The sequence below is a fragment of the Amblyraja radiata genome, chromosome 3 (genome assembly GCF_010909765.2).
Source record: "Amblyraja radiata isolate CabotCenter1 chromosome 3, sAmbRad1.1.pri, whole genome shotgun sequence".
NCBI lineage: Eukaryota > Metazoa > Chordata > Chondrichthyes > Rajiformes > Rajidae > Amblyraja > Amblyraja radiata.
In genome coordinates this window covers 125,896,105-125,912,886 of record NC_045958.1, presented here as the reverse complement: position 1 = coordinate 125,912,886, position 16,782 = coordinate 125,896,105, and the positions used below count along the sequence as shown (strand labels likewise).

Sequence of the window (16,782 nt, the reverse complement as noted above, 5' to 3'; positions counted from 1 at the left end):
CTCACACCTTCGAATCCTGGCAACATCCTCGTAAATCTTCCACTTTCCAGCTTGACAACATCCTTTTGGTGCCCAAAACTGACCCCAATATTCTAAATGTTCCCCACCGATGTCTGATACAACTGCAACATGGCCTGACAGCGTCTGTACTCAACACTCTGACTGATGACGGGCAATTATGACCACCCTATCTACCTGTTGATGCCACTTAACAAACTATTCACCTGCACTCCTAGACCCCTCTGCTCTACAACACTACACAGAGGCCTGCCATTCACTGTGTAGGTCCTGCCCTTGTTAGACTTCCCAAAATGCAACACCTCACACTTCTCTGTATTAAATTCCATCAACCATTCCTCCGCCCACCTGGCCAATCGATCCAGATCCTGCTGCAATCGTTCACAACCATCTTCACTATCTGCAAAACCACCAACTTTTGTATCATCAGCAAACTTGCTAATCTTGCCCTGTATGTTCTCATCCAAATCATTAATGTAGATGACAAACAGTAACGGGCCCAGCACCGAACCCTGAGGCACACCGCTAGTCACAGGCCTCCAGTCCAAGAAGCAACCTTCCACCATCACCCACTGCTTCCTTCCATGGAGCAACCTTCCACCATCACCCTCTGCTTCCTTCCATGGAGCAACCTTCCACCATCACCCTCTGCTTCCTTCCATGCAGATCATTTTCCATCCAACCGTCATGACGGAACCGTTAACACGGTCAGTATACTGCTCACTCAAGCCCTTTTACTCACCAATCAACACTGGGTCCCAAACCAATAACACATTTTAGGTAACCTCGAACACCCCACCATTTCTCCCCCCACACCCCACTACTCTCTCCTCTCACCCCCCTCCCACCCCTGTGTCCCACCAGGACTGCCACCTATTGCACCCCTACTTTCCTCCCTCTGGCTTCAAAACCCACTACTCTTCAAACCTGTCTCACACATTATGTTTTTACCTCTGGCCTTTATTGTAACCAATAAAATATTGTAACCCTCACCTGTGACGACCTATTCCCTGCCACACGTTGTCCTGCCTCTCGCCTTTTCCAGCGATCTTCTCCTCTCCCCCCCCCCTAAATCTAAAGAAGGGTCTTGACTGAATCATCACCTATCCATGTTCTCCACAGATGCTGCCTGACCCGCTGAGTTACTCCAGCACTCTGTGAAACGTCACCTATCCATGTTCTCCACAGATGCTGCCTGACCCGCTGAGTTACTCCAGCACTTGTGTTCTTTTGTGTATTAACCAGTATCTGCAGTTTGTTCTAACACTTTGACTTCACATTTCTTGTGTTCAGGGTCAGGTTTTTTATCGTCAAGTGTACTGAGGAACAGTGAAAAGCTTTGTTTTACACGCTATCCAACCAGATCAGATATGCCATACAAGTAGATACAATCGAGTCAAGCTCAAGTACAAGAAGCAGAGCAAAGGGGAAGAAACAGAGTGCAGGATATAGTTGCCAGCATTGTAGAATATTCTGATGTGATACAGTCAAATGTTCTCATGGTGGCACCGTGTGGCGGATGGTGGAGCCGTTGCTTCACAGCATCATAGATCCGGGTTCACTCCTGATCTCGGCTGTTGTGTGGAGTTGCACATTCTTTATATGAACTACTATATGGAGTCTGCACATTCTCCCAGTTTGAGCGGCACGGTGGTGCAGCGGTAGAGTTGCTGCCTCACAGCGCCAGTGACCCGGGTTCAATCCTGACTACAGGTGCTGTCTGTAGAGAGTTTGTACGTTCTCCCTGTGACCGTGTGGGTTTTCTCGGAGATCTTCGGTTTCATCCCACACAGACGTACAGGTTTGTAGATTAATTGGCTTGGTGCAAGTGTAAATTGTTCCTGGTGTGTGTAGGATAGTGTTAAAGTGCGAGGGTCGCTGGTTGGTGCGGACTCGGTGGGCCGAAGGGCCTGTTTCTACCCTGTATCTCTAAACTAAACTAGACCAAGTGGGTTTCTTTTTGGTGTTCATACGGTCATGTTCTCGGAGCAGAATTAGGCCATTTGGCCCATCGAGTCTACTCCACCATTCAGTCATGGCTGATCTATCTCTATCTCTCAACCCCATTCTCCTGCCTTCTCCCCATAACCCCCGACACCCGTACTAATCAACAATCTGTCAATCTCCACTTTTAAAATGGCCATTGACGGCCTCCACAGCCGTCTGCGGCCAAGAATTCCACGGCCGCTCCGTTTACCTCCCACATCCCACGAAGGGGCACGGATTGGCAGGTTAGTTGGCTCCAGGTGTAGGTGAGAGGTGGAATCAGGGGGAGACTGCAGGAATTTGGGGAGAATGGGATTAGTGTAGGATCAGTGTAAGTGGGTCAGCATGGACATGGACGGGGGAAGGGCCTGTCTCCGTGCTGCAACACTGACATTAACCGACTATCCTCTATTTTACAGAGGTTTGCCGCCAACAAGTAGTCCCGTGTATTCCAGACTTTCTTCACCGCAAATGCTGGCATAATGTTTCCAACCTCTCGCCACTTCCTCAAGGCCCATTGCCTGAAGGTTTGGTCACCCGCCCCAAAGTCTACACTCTACAGATCCACCCTGGCCAAGTCAATGGGGATGTTTAAGGCGGAGGGAGACTGAGCGTTTCTTGATCAGTACGGGTGTCAGGGGTTATGGGGAGACGGCAGGAGAATGGGGTTAGGAGGGAGAAATAGATCATGATCATTGAATGGCGGAGATGGGCCGAATGGCCTCATTCTACCCCTGGAAGCTATGAACATACAGATCATTGCTGAAATGTACAGATTATGCAAAGGTTCACCATCTACTGGAGTTGCAAAATAAATAGTCACGGGGCCTGTACGATTTAATACACATGACCAACACACAGGGAACATGCATCCAACACGTCAACAGCTAGCAGGAAGAAGATTATTATGTGGTATGTGGAGTGTCTTGGTTCAGCATATGTTAACCAACTGCTGTAGCTGCTCAGAAAGGAGACGTCATAAGCTCAACATTGACACCTGGAGACTCTTCATGGTACTGCGGGAATCAATCTGTTTTTTTATCTCTATAAAATGCTGGAGTAACAGCATGTCAGGCAGCATTACTGGAGAACAAGGATGTGACGTTTCGGGTCGGGACCCTTCCTCAGGCTCAGTTCTGAACTGTTCATTCTCCTTGGCTATTAGCTCCCTTCAAGCAAAGGCACTGCGATGAATGCATAATGCCACACGTCTGGTGGCAAGATGCACACATTCCCCACGTCAGTAGTCAACAGAATGAGGTCAAGCTGTAGAAATTGGGGGGTAAACAACCTCAGAAGATGCACCACCTCTGCACGTTCTCCCTGTGACCAGGTGGATTCCTCTGGTTTCCACCCATGCTAGATGCAGGAAAAATGTTCCCAATGTTGGGAGAGTACAGAACCAAGGGCCACAGTCTTAGAATAAAGGGGAGGTCATTTAAGACTGAGGTGAGAAAAAAACTTTTTCACCCAGAGAGTTGTGAATTTGTGGAATTCCCTGCCACAGAGGGCAGTTGAGGCCAAATCACTGGATGGATTTAAGAGAGAGTTAGATAGAGCTCTAGGGGCTAGTGGAGTCAAGGGATATGGGGAGAAGGCAGGCACGGGTTATTGATAGGGGACGATCAGCCATGATCACAATGAATGGAGGTGCTGGCTCGAAGGGCCGAATGGCCTCCTCCTGCACCCATTTTCTATGTTTCTATATCCCAATATATTCTATATGCGTGTTTATCGGTTCATTGTCCTGTGTAAATTGCCCCTAGTGTGCAGGGAGTGGATGAGAAAGTGGGAGTAACATAGAACTGGTGTGAAGGGGTGATCGATGGTCGGCGTGGAGTCGGTGGTCCGCAGGGCGTTTCCCCTGCTATATCTTCCAATCATTGTACCGTGAGGTGTGCGGCAGTAACGCTGAGTGCTGGGTCCCAACATCAGTCACCCAGACATCCTCATGTTATCATAGATCTCTTAACACGATGAACGATGGCAACACACAGGAGTGTTAAGCCTAAGGCACAGCATTTAAATGCTAAAACTGTGTAGTGTAAAAACACAATCTTACAATATCTATTGCACTTCTCTGGGTAATTTGGTGAAAGATAAATTTGAAGTAAAGTTTTCCAAATTCATGAACTAATTCTAGGTGTAACTAACAAAGACCAAGTACATAGATCAGCACAGCACAGGAACAGGCCCTTCAGCCCACTATGTCTGTGCCCAACATGATGCTTTCAAGAGAGAGCTAGATAGGGCTCTTAAAAATAGCGGTGTCAGGGATATGGGGAGAAGGCAGGAACGGGGTACTGATTGGGGATGATCAGCAATGATCACAGTGAATGGTGGTGCTGGCTCGAAGGGCCGAATGGCCTACTCCTGCACCTATTGTCTATTGATACCAAGACCATCTCTTACCTGCCTGCAAATATCACTCCATTCCCTGCATATCCTTGTGGCCATCCACAAGTCTCTTAAACACCTGACTCCACCACCACCACCACCCCTGCAGCACATTCCAGGCACCCTTCACCCTCTACGTAACATACATTTGCCCTGTACATCACCTTTAAACTTTGCCTCTCTCACCTTAAAGCGACACCCTCTAGTATTTGATTTTTCCATCATAGGAATAAAGATTCTGGCCATCTACCAATCTGTGCCACTCATCATTTCATATATTTCTATCAGGTCTCCCTGCAAACTCGAGCGTTGCAGAGAAAACAATCTAAATGTGTCCAACTCTCCCGGTAGCTAATACCCACGAATCCCAGCAGCATTCTGGTAAACCACCTCTGCACCCTCTCCAAAGCCTCCACATCCTTGCTGTAATGGGGCGACCAGAACTGCACACAATACTCCAAATACAGCCTAGGTAAAGTTCTATAAAGCTGCATCGTAACTCCCTGACTTGTACTCAGACAAGCTTATTCTCAAGATGTAAAGATTCTGGGGAGGATTGAATGAGAGGGAGCAGACTATATCCCTGTTTCACTCCCCACCCTTCAACCCTGTTACTAAACTAACTCCGGGGACTGACAATTGCATTCATACATTCAGTAATTCACAGCAACTAATCATATCAAAAGGAATCTTAAAATGCCAACCATCAACATTCAAACCTCTTAAAACCAGTAAATGGCCCAGAGAACACACAAACGCCTCGACTTCCTTAGAAGGCGTAGGAAGTTTGGCATGACCCCAACAACTTTCACCAGCTTCCACAGATGCGACATAGAAAGCATTTTTTCGGGATGCATCACAGCACGGTTTGGGAACAGCTCCATCCAAGACCGCAAGAAATTGCAGTGAATTTTTGACGCAGCCCAGACCATCACACAAACCAACCTCCCTTCCATTGACACCTCACGCTGCCTTGGCAAGGCCAGCAATATAATCGAGGGTGATTTGCACCCTGGCCACTCCCTCTTCTCCCCTCTCCCATCAGGCACGAGGTACAGAAGTGTGAAAACGCACACCTCCAGATTCAGGGACAGTTTCTTCCCGGCTGTTATCAGGCAACTGAACCATCCTACCAACAACTACAGAGCTGTCCTGAACTACTATCCACCTTATCAGGGACCCTCAGACTATCTTTACGGCCTTTATCTTGCACCAAATGCTATTCACGTTATTCCCTTCATCATGTATCTGTACACCGTGGACGGCTCGATTGTAATCATGTATTGTCTTTCTGCTGGCTGGACAGCACGCAACAAAAGCTTGTCACTGTACCTTGGTACACGTGACAATAAACTAAACTCAAATTCAGTACTACATCAATACATGTCTGGTTTTAAGTAAGAGTAACATGCTGTCCATTTATCATTTGTTAAGTTCCACACTAAATGTTAGTGCAAATTAATGCCAATGAATAAATGACAAATATTTGAACATCAGAATAAAAGGGCTTTTCTTGTTTGCCCTGTGGCCGTTACAAATCCACGTCTTTGGAAGTGGCCAGATGTAATAATCAGATGGTGCCAGGTCTCACATGACTTGGTTTGGAGAGTGTTCGCCAGTCAAAAAACTGTAGGTTCCCTTTCAGCGAATGGGAGCACAAAACTCCAGAACAGCACACAGGGAGTGTTGTAATCCCACACAAGCCAGCATCTCAACCATCTATCACTGAGGTACCACCTTGTCTGCCAATATCATTTATTTATAAATCCATGTTTCAAGTCTCACGTCTGCCTGCTTCTGTGTCAAGTTATTCATTTCATCTCACACTGTGATCACTCTATCACACGATGCAGGCAGCTTTCAAACCCCTAGTTTAAGAAGGAACTGCAGATGCTGGAAAATCGAAGCTAGACAAAAATGCTGGAGAAACTCAGTGGGTGAGGCAGCATATATGGAGGGAAGGAAATAGGCAACGTTTCGGGTCGAAACCCTTCTTCAAACCCCTAGAATGGTTTACTGTGAGATTAATTAAAGCTGTTTCATGAAGATAAAAGTTCAGTGGATAAACAAGCATATATTGTTTACCTCAGGCCGTTTCCATCATCAAAGAAGAAATACTTTGACTTCACATCTTTCATTTCCAGCTTGGTGTGGTCGCCACGAAGTACAATCTTGTCCCAGAGAACAACCTGGTTCAATGCCTGTATTTACAGTAAGAGTTAACATCACTGGAAAGCAGAAAACCAGTCGCAGCAGTACACACATAACACAGACCGTCAGCTGCTGGAAACCTAGATAATACATTGCTGCAAAATGCTACCAACAGTATTAACAAAGTGGGTAGAATATAGACAGTGAAGATGGTTATCAAATATGCCAGCAGGATCTTGATCAGCTGGGCAAGCAGGCCAAGGAATGGTAATGGAGTTTCATGCAGATAAATGCGAGGCGTTGTATTTTGGGAAGTGTAACCAGGGGAAGATATTCACACTAAATGTCAGGGACTAGGGGAGTGTTAGCAGTTAGGGGGGCACGGTGGCACAGCTATTGCCACAGACCTGGGCTTGATCCTTGAACATCTTATTTTTTTCTCTATGTACTATGTTTACATATTATGTAATGTACTATGTTTACATATTCACATCTTCTGTTGTGCTGCAGCAAGTAAGAATTTCCTTGTCCCATCTGGGACATATGACAATAAAACACTCTTGACTCGACTACGGGTGCTGTCTGTACGCAGTTTGTACGTTCTCCCCCTGGGTTTTCTCCGAGATTGTCAGTTTCCTCCCACACTCCAATGGTGTACAGGTTTGTAGATTAATTGGCTTGGTATAAATGTAAAATTTTCACTAGTGTGTGTAGGATAGTGTTAGTGTGCGGGGATCGCTGGACAGCACGGACTCGGTGGGCCGAAGGGCCTGAATCCGCGCTGTAGCTCTAAACACCTAAATACTCCAACAGTGGCCTGATCAAAGTCCTATAAACCTGCATAACTTGCTGCCTGCTGCGCTGAATATCTCGACCAATGAAGGCAAACATACCATATGCCTTCATTGGTCGAGGGAAAGGGAAAATAGATTATGAAAGAAAACTGGCAGGGAACATAAAAACTGACTGCAAAAGTTTTTATAGATATGTGAAGAGAAAAAGATTAGTTAAAACAAATGTAGGTCCATTGCAGTCAGAAACAGGTGAATTGATCATGGGGTACAAGGACATGGCAGACCAATTGAATAACTACTTTGGTTCTGTCTTCACTATGGAAGACATAAATAATCTGCCGGAAATAGCAGGGGACCGGGGGTCAAAAGAGATGGCGGAACCGAGTGAAATTCAGGTTAGCCGGGAAATGGTGTTAGGTAAATTGAATGGATTAAAGGCCGATAAATCCCCAGGGCCAGATAGGCTGCATCCCAGAGTACTTAAGGAAGTAGCCGCAGAAATAGTGGATGCATTAGTGATAATTTTTCAAAACTCATTAGATTCTGGAGTAGTTCCTGAGGATTGGAGGGTAGCTAATGTAACCCCACTAAAAAGGGAGGGAGAGAGAAAATGGGGAATTACAGACCAGTTAGTCTAACATGGGTAGTGGGGAAACTGCTAGAGTCAGTTATTAAAGATGGGATAGCAGCACATTTGGAAAGTGGTGAAATCATTGGACAAAGTCAGCATGGATTTATGAAAGGTAAATCATGTCTGACGAATCTTATAGAATCGAGGATGTAACTAGTAGAGTGGATAAGGGAGAACCAGTGTATGTGTTATATCTGGACTTTCAGAAGGCTTTCGACAAGGTCCCACATAAGAGATTAGTATACAAACTTAAAGCACACGGTATTGGGGGTTCAGTATTGATGTGGATAGAGAACTGGCTGGTAGACAGGATGAAGAGTAGGAGTAAACGGGTCCTTTTCACAATGGCAGGCAGTGACTAGTGGGGTACCGCAAGGCTCAGTGCTGGGACCCCAGCTATTTACAATATATATTAATGATTTGGACGAGGGAATTGAATGCAACATCTCCAAGTTTGCGGATGACACGAAGCTGGAGGACAGTGTTAGCTGTGAGGAGGATGCTAGGAGGCTGCAAGGTGACTTGGATAGGCTGGGTGAGTGGGCAAATGCATGGCAGATGCAGTATAATGTGGATAAATGTGAGGTTATCCACTTTGGTGGCAAAAACAGGAAAGTAGACTATTATCTGAATGGTGGCCCATTAGGAAAAGGGGAGATGCAACGAGACCTGGGTGTCATGGTACACCAGTCATTGAAAGTAGGCATGCAGGTGCAGCAGGCAGTGAAGAAAGCAAATGGTATGTTAGCATTCATAGCAAAAGGATTTGAGTATAGGAGCAGGGAGGTTCTACTGAAGTTGTACAGGGTCTTGGTGAGACCACACCTCGAGTATTGCGTACAGTTTTGGTCTCCTAATCTGAGGAAAAACATTCTTGCCATAGAGGGAGTACAGAGAAGGTTCGCCAGACTGATTCCTGGGATGTCAGGACTTTCATATGAAGAAAGACTGGATAGACTCGGCTTGCACTCGTTAAAATTTAGAAGATTGAGGGGGGATCTTATAGAAACTTACAAAATTCTTAAGGGGTTGGACAGGCTAGATGCAGGAAGATTGTTCCCGATGTTGGGGAAGTCCAGAACAAGGGGTCACAGTTTAAGGATAAGGGGGAAATCTTTTAGGACCGAGATGAGAAAAACATTTTTCACACAGAGAGTGGTGAATCTCTGGAATTCTCTGCCACAGAAGGTAGTTGAGGCCAGTTCATTGACTATATTTAAGAGGGAGTTAGATGTGGCCCTTGTAGCTAAAGGGATCAGGGGGTATGGAGAGAAGGCAGGTACAGGACACTGAGTTGGATGATCAGCCATGATCATATTGAATGGCGGTGCAGGCTCGAAGGGCCGAATGGCCTACTCCTGCACCTATTTTCTATGTTTCTCTGCCGTAGAGAACATACTTACGTTATTTCTTGTTTTGTACTCTGCTGATAAATAAAGGAACAGCTGCTTGACATTCCAGTCAAAGATCGGCTTCAGATGTAGAAAGCAGTTAAAGAAAAGGCAGAGCAAGGCAGGATTACAGGACTGCAGCAAGCTGCTGCTTAGATTACCGTTCCTGCGGCCCAAACCAGCAGTCGTGGAGGAAGTTGCTCATTCCCTCCTGCTTTGCACAGACAACGTTTGCAGCTGCAATTCCTGCAAAATCTTTGGTAAAGTCTCTGGAAAACAGTGAGAAATATTTCCCCAGAGGGCTGACAGATATGAAGGATGACCCAGAAAACTATAAATTCCAATGGTTGCATGGTGGTGCAGCGGTAGAGTTGCTGCCTCACAGCGCCAGAGACCCAGGGTCCATCCTGACTACGGGTGCTATCTGTACGGAGTTTGCACGTTCTCCCCGTGACCGAGTGGGTTTTCTCCGAGAACTTTGGTTTCCTCCCACACTCCAAAGACATACAGGTTTGTAGGTGAATTGGCTCGGTATATATGTAAAATTTGTTCCTAGCGTAGGATGGTGTTAATGTGCGGGGATCGCTGGTCGGTGTGGACTCGGTGGGCCGAAGGGCCTGTTTCCGCACTCTATCTCTAAACTAAGCTAGTAGCCAGCTGCTTGTAGCAAGCACGAGAAACAACACAGAACTGTATTCCATGGTTCCTTTTCCTATATTTATTTACATTTTGCCTATTCGGGCGAGTATAGCAGAGAAAGTATACGACAAATATCGGAATATGAAGACAATCAACATACAACTGATGGGTGGACAGCTCATTTCTGACCAACTCACGGTGGTGCAGCGGTAGAGTTGCTGCCTCACAGCGCCAGAGACCCAGGGTTCCATCCTGACTATCGGTGCTGCCTGTACGGAGTGTGCATGTTATCCCCGTGCCTGGCATGTGTATTCTTCGGGTGATCCGGTTTCCTCCCACACTCCAAAGATGTACAGGTCAGTAGGTTAATTGGCTTTGGTAAAAATTGTAAATTGTCCCCAGTGTGTGTAAGATAGTTAGTGTGCAGGGATTGCTGGTCGGGGGGGGCTCGGTGGGGCGAAGGGCCTGTTTCCACCCTGTATCTCTAAACTAAACTAAGCTCAAACGTGGTTTGAATTGGTCTTCAGCAGACTGATAAATTTTCATTGATTCTACAAAGAGTTTTCAGCTCGGCTGCACGAGTAACTACAAAATAAACAACCTGACATTTTCTTTACTTTAGACTTTTTCACAGCGTGGAAACAGGCCATTCGGCCCATTGACTGCGCCGACCAGCAATAACCCAGTGCACTAGTACTATCACACACTAGGGGGTAATTTTATAACTTGCCATAGCCAATTAACCTACAAACCCGCACGACTTTGGAGTGTGGGCGGAAACTGGAGCACTCGGGGCAAACCCACACTGGGAGAACATACAAACTCCATACAGACAGCACCCGCAGTCAGGATGGAACCCGGGTCTCTGGTGCTGTGAGGCAGCAACTCTATCGCTGAGCCACCGTGCCGCCCCTAAATCTGTATTCTGCAGTAATCAATATAAAAATTGCTGAGAGTTTGAGAACCACAGGTAGTTACTGACAAGCTCCTGAACACTTGCTATATTCATTAAATACAGGAATTATTTGGACACTAATCAATGTCCCAAACTTCACATGTTGTGCTTCCTTGATGCAAGAATATTCAAAGGATATCTGCAGACAGATCAAACGTGATCAATCCCAAGTCACTTCTTTCTCGGGGTCCCGTGAAATCTTCCACATTTTTCCTGCAACAGAAATGATCTGATTAGTTATTCAATAAAGCGTATTAGAGATCATTATTAAATGATTAAAGTCAGCTGCAGGCTGGTGCAGCAACACAATCAGGTTTTAACCGCATCTCTTGGGAGCGCCGTCATGAAGCCGGTGGTTTCCAAACTCATTACAGCTGATGATGATATTTTATTCTCACTTGTACCTAGCCAGATGCAGTGAAAGTCTTTGTTTTTGCATTCAAAAGAGTCACCACAAAGTGACAAAAAGTACGCATCCCTCCTGTCCCCGACCCCCACCACCCTCCCCGGCCCCCCCACCCACAGGGTTCCCCTTAGTAGAGCTAGATAGAGCTCTTGAAGATAGCGGAGTCAGGGGACATGGGAAGAAGGCAGGAACGGGATACTGATTGGGGATGATCAGCCATTGAATGACGGTGCTGGCTCGAAGGGCCGAATGGCCTACTCCTGCACCTAATATCTATTGAATCAACTAAAGAACAGGCTATTTCAGGGTAGACACAAAATGCTGGAGTAACTCACTGGGACAGGCAGCATCTCTGGGGAGAAGGAATGGGTGACGTTTTGGGTCGAGACCCTTCTTCAGACTGATGTGAGGGGAGTGGGCGGGACAGAGATAGAATGTAGTCGGAGATCAGGTAAGTTAAGACGCACTGAGCGGAGGTGTTCAGCGAAACGATCGCCGAGCCTGCGCTTGGTCTCGCCGATGTAGAGAAGTTAACACCTGGAGCAGCGGACACAGTAGATGAGGTTGGAGGAGATGCAAGTGAACCTCTGCCTCACCTGGAAAGACTGTCAGGGTCCTTGGATGGAGTCGAGGGGGGAGGTAAAGGGTCAGGTGTTGCATCAGGGAAAATTACCTGGGGAGTTTCGGAGGGAACAGTCTCTGCGAAAAGCAGAAAGGGGTGGAGATGTGGCCAGTAGTGGGATCCTGTTGGAGGTGGCAAAAATGTCGGAGGATTATGAGCTGTATGCGACGGCTGATGGGGTGGAAGGTGAGGACAAGGTGGGCTCTGTCCTTGTTACGAATGAGGGGAGGAGGAGCAAGAGCGGAGCTGCAGGATATCGAGGAGACCCCAGTGTAGCCTCATATATAATAGAAGAGGGAAACCCCATTTCCTAAAGAATCCGATGCCCTGGTTTGGAACACCTCATCCTGGGTGCAGATGGAGGAATTGGGAGTAGGGGATAGAGTCTTTACAGAAAGCAGGGTGGGAAGAAGTGTAATCAAGATAGCTATGGGAGAGCAGGTTTGTAGCAGATGTCAATCAATAGTCTGTTTCCTGTGATGAAGGCTATTTGTAGATTTTGCGGCTTTAGGGAAATTGCCATAATGTCAAGATGTATTAAGATAGTCATTTAGTTCAGCATATTCTGTTGTACTGGTGCAAGTAAGGATTTCATTGTTTTTTTGGGACATCTGACAATAAAACACTCCTGCGCTCCTGATTGAAATCAGGAGCGCAAGAGTATGAGGGGTGATCTTATAGAGGTGTATAAAATCATGAGAGGAATAGATCGGGTAGGCGCAAAGAGTCTCTTGCCCATATTTGATGTATTGAGGACCAGAGGACATAAGTTTAAGGTGAAAGGGAAAATATTCTATAGGAATCTGAGGGGTAACTATTTCACACAAAGAGTGGTGGGTGTACGGAACAAGCTGCCAGATGAGGTAATCGAGGCTGGGACTATCCTGACGTTTAAGAAACAGTTGGACAGGTACATGGATAGGACAGGTTTGGAAGGGTATGGACTAAATGTGGGCAGGTGGGACTCGTGTAGCTGGGACATGTTGGTCAGTGTGGGCAAGTTGGGCTGAAGGGCCTGTTCCCATGCTGTATCACTCCATGACTCTATAACTCTATCTGGGTCATAAATCTAAATTATAACAGCTTGAGGCACAAGTTGGTTATGGTAGATTAAGGTAAACAAGCAAAAGCTACCACTTAATGGATTCATACATCATTAATTACAAACGGTCTTCTGTTTTTGGAAATAATCCAACAGAAAAAGTCGACCGACTGTAGTTACCAAGTATAAGAGGCAGGAAGTCATGAAGCAGCCTTGTTAGTTAGGCTGCATGTGGAATATTGTGTGCATTCTGGTCACTCCATTACAGGACCTGTGTGGAGGCTTTGGAGAGTGTGCAGATGAGGTTTACCAGAATGATGCCTGGATTAGGTGGTTTTAGCTACATGGACAAATCAAACAGACTTGGATTGTTTTCTCTGTAAAAAAAGGATGCGGGGAGACAACAAAAGTATATTTATCGGGATACATCATAGTTTGTTTTGGGAATCGTTCCACGCAAGATGGGAAGAAATTCCAGAGAATTGTGAAGGCAACCCAGACCATCACACAAACCAACCACCCTTCCATCGGGGTTAGGGTTAATGACGTCTCTAACTTCAGATAGCCCTTGCTTTCTCTCTCCATCCCCTCCCCCCCTTCCCAGTTCTCCCACTAGTCTTATTGTCTCCGACTACATTCTATCTCTGTCCTGCCCCCTCCCCTGACATCAGTCTGAAGAAGGGTCTCGACCCGAAACGTCGCCCATTCCTTCTCTCCAGAGATGCTGCCTGTCCCGCTGAGTTACTCCAGCATTTTGTGTCTACCACCCTTCCATTGACTCCATTCAGTGTATAAAGTAGTGCAGTTCCATTCCTATAGCTTTCTCGTATGCTTTGCAAATGTTGCCTTTCCCCAGGTTGCGCGTTTCGTTAGTGATCAGTATTGAATGTGCACCGATTCGCAGCTCAAACATTATCATAAAATGTAATCAAACTAAATTCTGAGACGGGCAAGGAAAATAAGTAACTCGTCAAAAAATCTGACATTATTACAACGTACAAAATCTGTCGATACTAACCATCCTAAATTAAATTAGCTCTTTTGCAAACTAAATAATAGACACAAGACGAAGGAACAGCAAACCCTGAGGCTATAGTTTTCTTCAATTATCGAGATCTCTGCATGTGGCAACGTTACAACTGTATTCACATTAAACATTGTCTTCCAGTAATTACTACCTTGCATTTTACTCACACTCACACATCAACAATGTTGTTCTACTCTCAATACAACAGCAATTACACAGCAAGGCAACAATACCGGCCCTTGTCACAGAGGCAACATCGGAACAATACGGGACTGCCAACATTGGGTGACAGTTAGAGTGAAAAACTGCGAGGGAGCATAGCGACCGAGGGGGGGGGGGGGGGGGGGGGGGGGGGGGGAGGTTATGGGAGGGGAGGGTGTGGGAGGAGTGTGCCCCCGCTCCCACGGTAAGGAGCCTTCACATTTTTCAGCTTGAAATTGTGCAATCTGGTGCATACTGTAGCGAGTCTTTTAGCTAACACTTGAATGCAACATTTATGCTTTAAATTGGATTAGGTATGAATAAGGTTAGGCTAAATTACATTCCTAATTATATTCCACAGTAGAGCCAGGCTCTGATCAACAGGTGCAGTACATGAATGACTATATTCATGTATGGAAATCAGATTATAATTCATGCTGTTATGCATGTATATATATTATATATAGGAAAAAAACCCAGAGAAGCAAGGCAAGAGTCTGCACAAATAAATCAATCAACCTTACATAGAAAATAGGTGCAGGAGGAGGCCATTCGGCCCTTCGAGCCAGCACCGCCATTCATTGTGATCATGGCTGATCGTCCCCTATCAATAACCCGTGCCTGCCTTCTCCCCATATCCCTTGACTCCACTAGCCCCTAGAGCTCTATCTAACTCTCTCTTAAATCCATCCAGTGACTTGGCCTCCACTGCCGTCTGTGGCAGGGAATTCCATAAATTCACAACTCTCTGGGTGAAAACGTTTTTGTCACCTCAGTCTTAAATGACCTCCCCTTTATTCTAAGACTGTGGCTGCTGGTTCTGGAATTGCCCAACATTGGGAACATTTTTCCTGCATCTAGCTTGGCCAGTCCTTTTATAATTTTATGTTTCTATAAGATACCCCCTCATCCTTCAAAACTCCAGTGAATACAAGCCTAGTCTTTTCAACCTTTCCTCATATGACAGTCCCACCATCCTAGGGATCAATCTTGTGAACCTACGCTGCACTGCCTCAATCACAAGGATGTCCTTCCTCAAATTAGGAGACCAAAACTGTACACAATACTCCAGATGTGGTCTCACCAAAGCCTTATACAACTGCAGAAGAACCTCTTTACTCCTATGCTGAAATCCTCTTGTTATGAAGGCCAACATTCCATTAGCTTTCTTCTCTGCCTGCTGTACCTGTAAGCCATCTTTCAGTGACCGGTGTACAAGGACGCCCAGGTCTCGCTGCACCTCCCCCTTACCTAACCTAACCCCATTGAGATAATAATCTGCCCCCTTGTTTTTGCCGCCAAAGTGGATAACCTCACATTTATCTATATTATACTGCATCTGCCACGCATCTGCCCACCCACTCAACCTGTCCAGGTCACCCTGCAACCTCCTAACATCCTCTTCACAGTTCACACTGCCACCCAGCTTTGTGTCATCCGCAAACTTGCTAGTATTGCTCCTAATTCCCTCTTCCAAATCATTAATATATATGGTAAACAGTTGCAGCCCCAACACCGAGCCTTGCGGCACTCCACTCGCCACTGCCTGCCATTCTGATAAGGACCCGTTCACTCCTACTCTTTGCTACCGGTCTGCCAATCAACACCCTACCCCCAATACCATGTGCTCTAATTTTAGTCACCAGTCTCCCGTGCGGGACCTTATCAAAGACTTTCTTAAAGTCTAGATACACTACATCCACTGGCACCCCTTCATCCATTTTACTTATCACATCCTCAAAAAATTCTAGAAGATTAGTCAAGCATGATTTTCCTTTCATAAATCCATGTTGACTTGGACTAATCATTTTACTGCTATCCAAATGCCCCATTATTACCTGTTTAATAATTGACTCCAGCATCTTTCCCACCACCGAAGTCAGGCTAACTGGTCTGTAATTCCCCGTTTTCTCTCTCGCTCCTTTCTTGAAAAGTGGGATAACATTAGCTATCCTCCAATCCACAGGAACTGATCCTGAACTTACCCTTTGACTAGAAGCAAGACGAAAATAATGCCACATATTCAATCACATGTGGGATTGAATATGGACCGGGACCGTACATCACCTGGCGCAGCTTCATGGCCGTGGGACTCATCATCGCCCGTGGGGGCTCCAACCTTGTACTTCAGACCGGGAGCGGGGCCGTAAATCGCCCCGCGCGGCCTAAAATGGCCGTGGGACTTATCATCACCCGCCTGGGGCTTGGACATCGGGAGAGACATGGCGAGCAGGGGAGAGAAAAGACTTTGCCTTCCATCACAGTGGGTTCACTGTGATGGATGTTTGTGTGAATTTAATTGTGTGTATGTCTGTAGGACATTGTCTTTGTTTGTATGGCTGTGTAAACAAAATTTCGTTTGAGTCTCAGAGGCTCAAATGACAATAAATTTGTATTGTATTGTACATATGGTTCAATGAAATTAAGATATATATGTAAAACATATATATGGAAACAGGCCCTTCAGCCCGCCAAGTCCACACCGACCAGCAATCTATCATACACCAGTTCCATCCTACATG

General features: G+C 46.1%; 1 protein-coding gene across 1 annotated transcript in view; it reads right to left on the bottom strand.

Annotated features, from left to right (window-relative positions):
- Positions 1-16,782, bottom strand: part of spcs3 (signal peptidase complex subunit 3) — a 38,076-nt gene that overhangs the window by 1,545 nt on the left and 19,749 nt on the right. The window contains exons 3-5 of the mRNA XM_033018754.1: positions 11,102-11,175; positions 9,381-9,457; positions 6,487-6,602 (exon numbers count right to left, since the gene is read on the bottom strand). Of these exons, the coding sequence (XP_032874645.1) occupies positions 6,487-6,602; positions 9,381-9,457; positions 11,102-11,175 (267 nt within the window). The remainder of the gene's footprint in view (positions 1-6,486; positions 6,603-9,380; positions 9,458-11,101; positions 11,176-16,782) is intronic.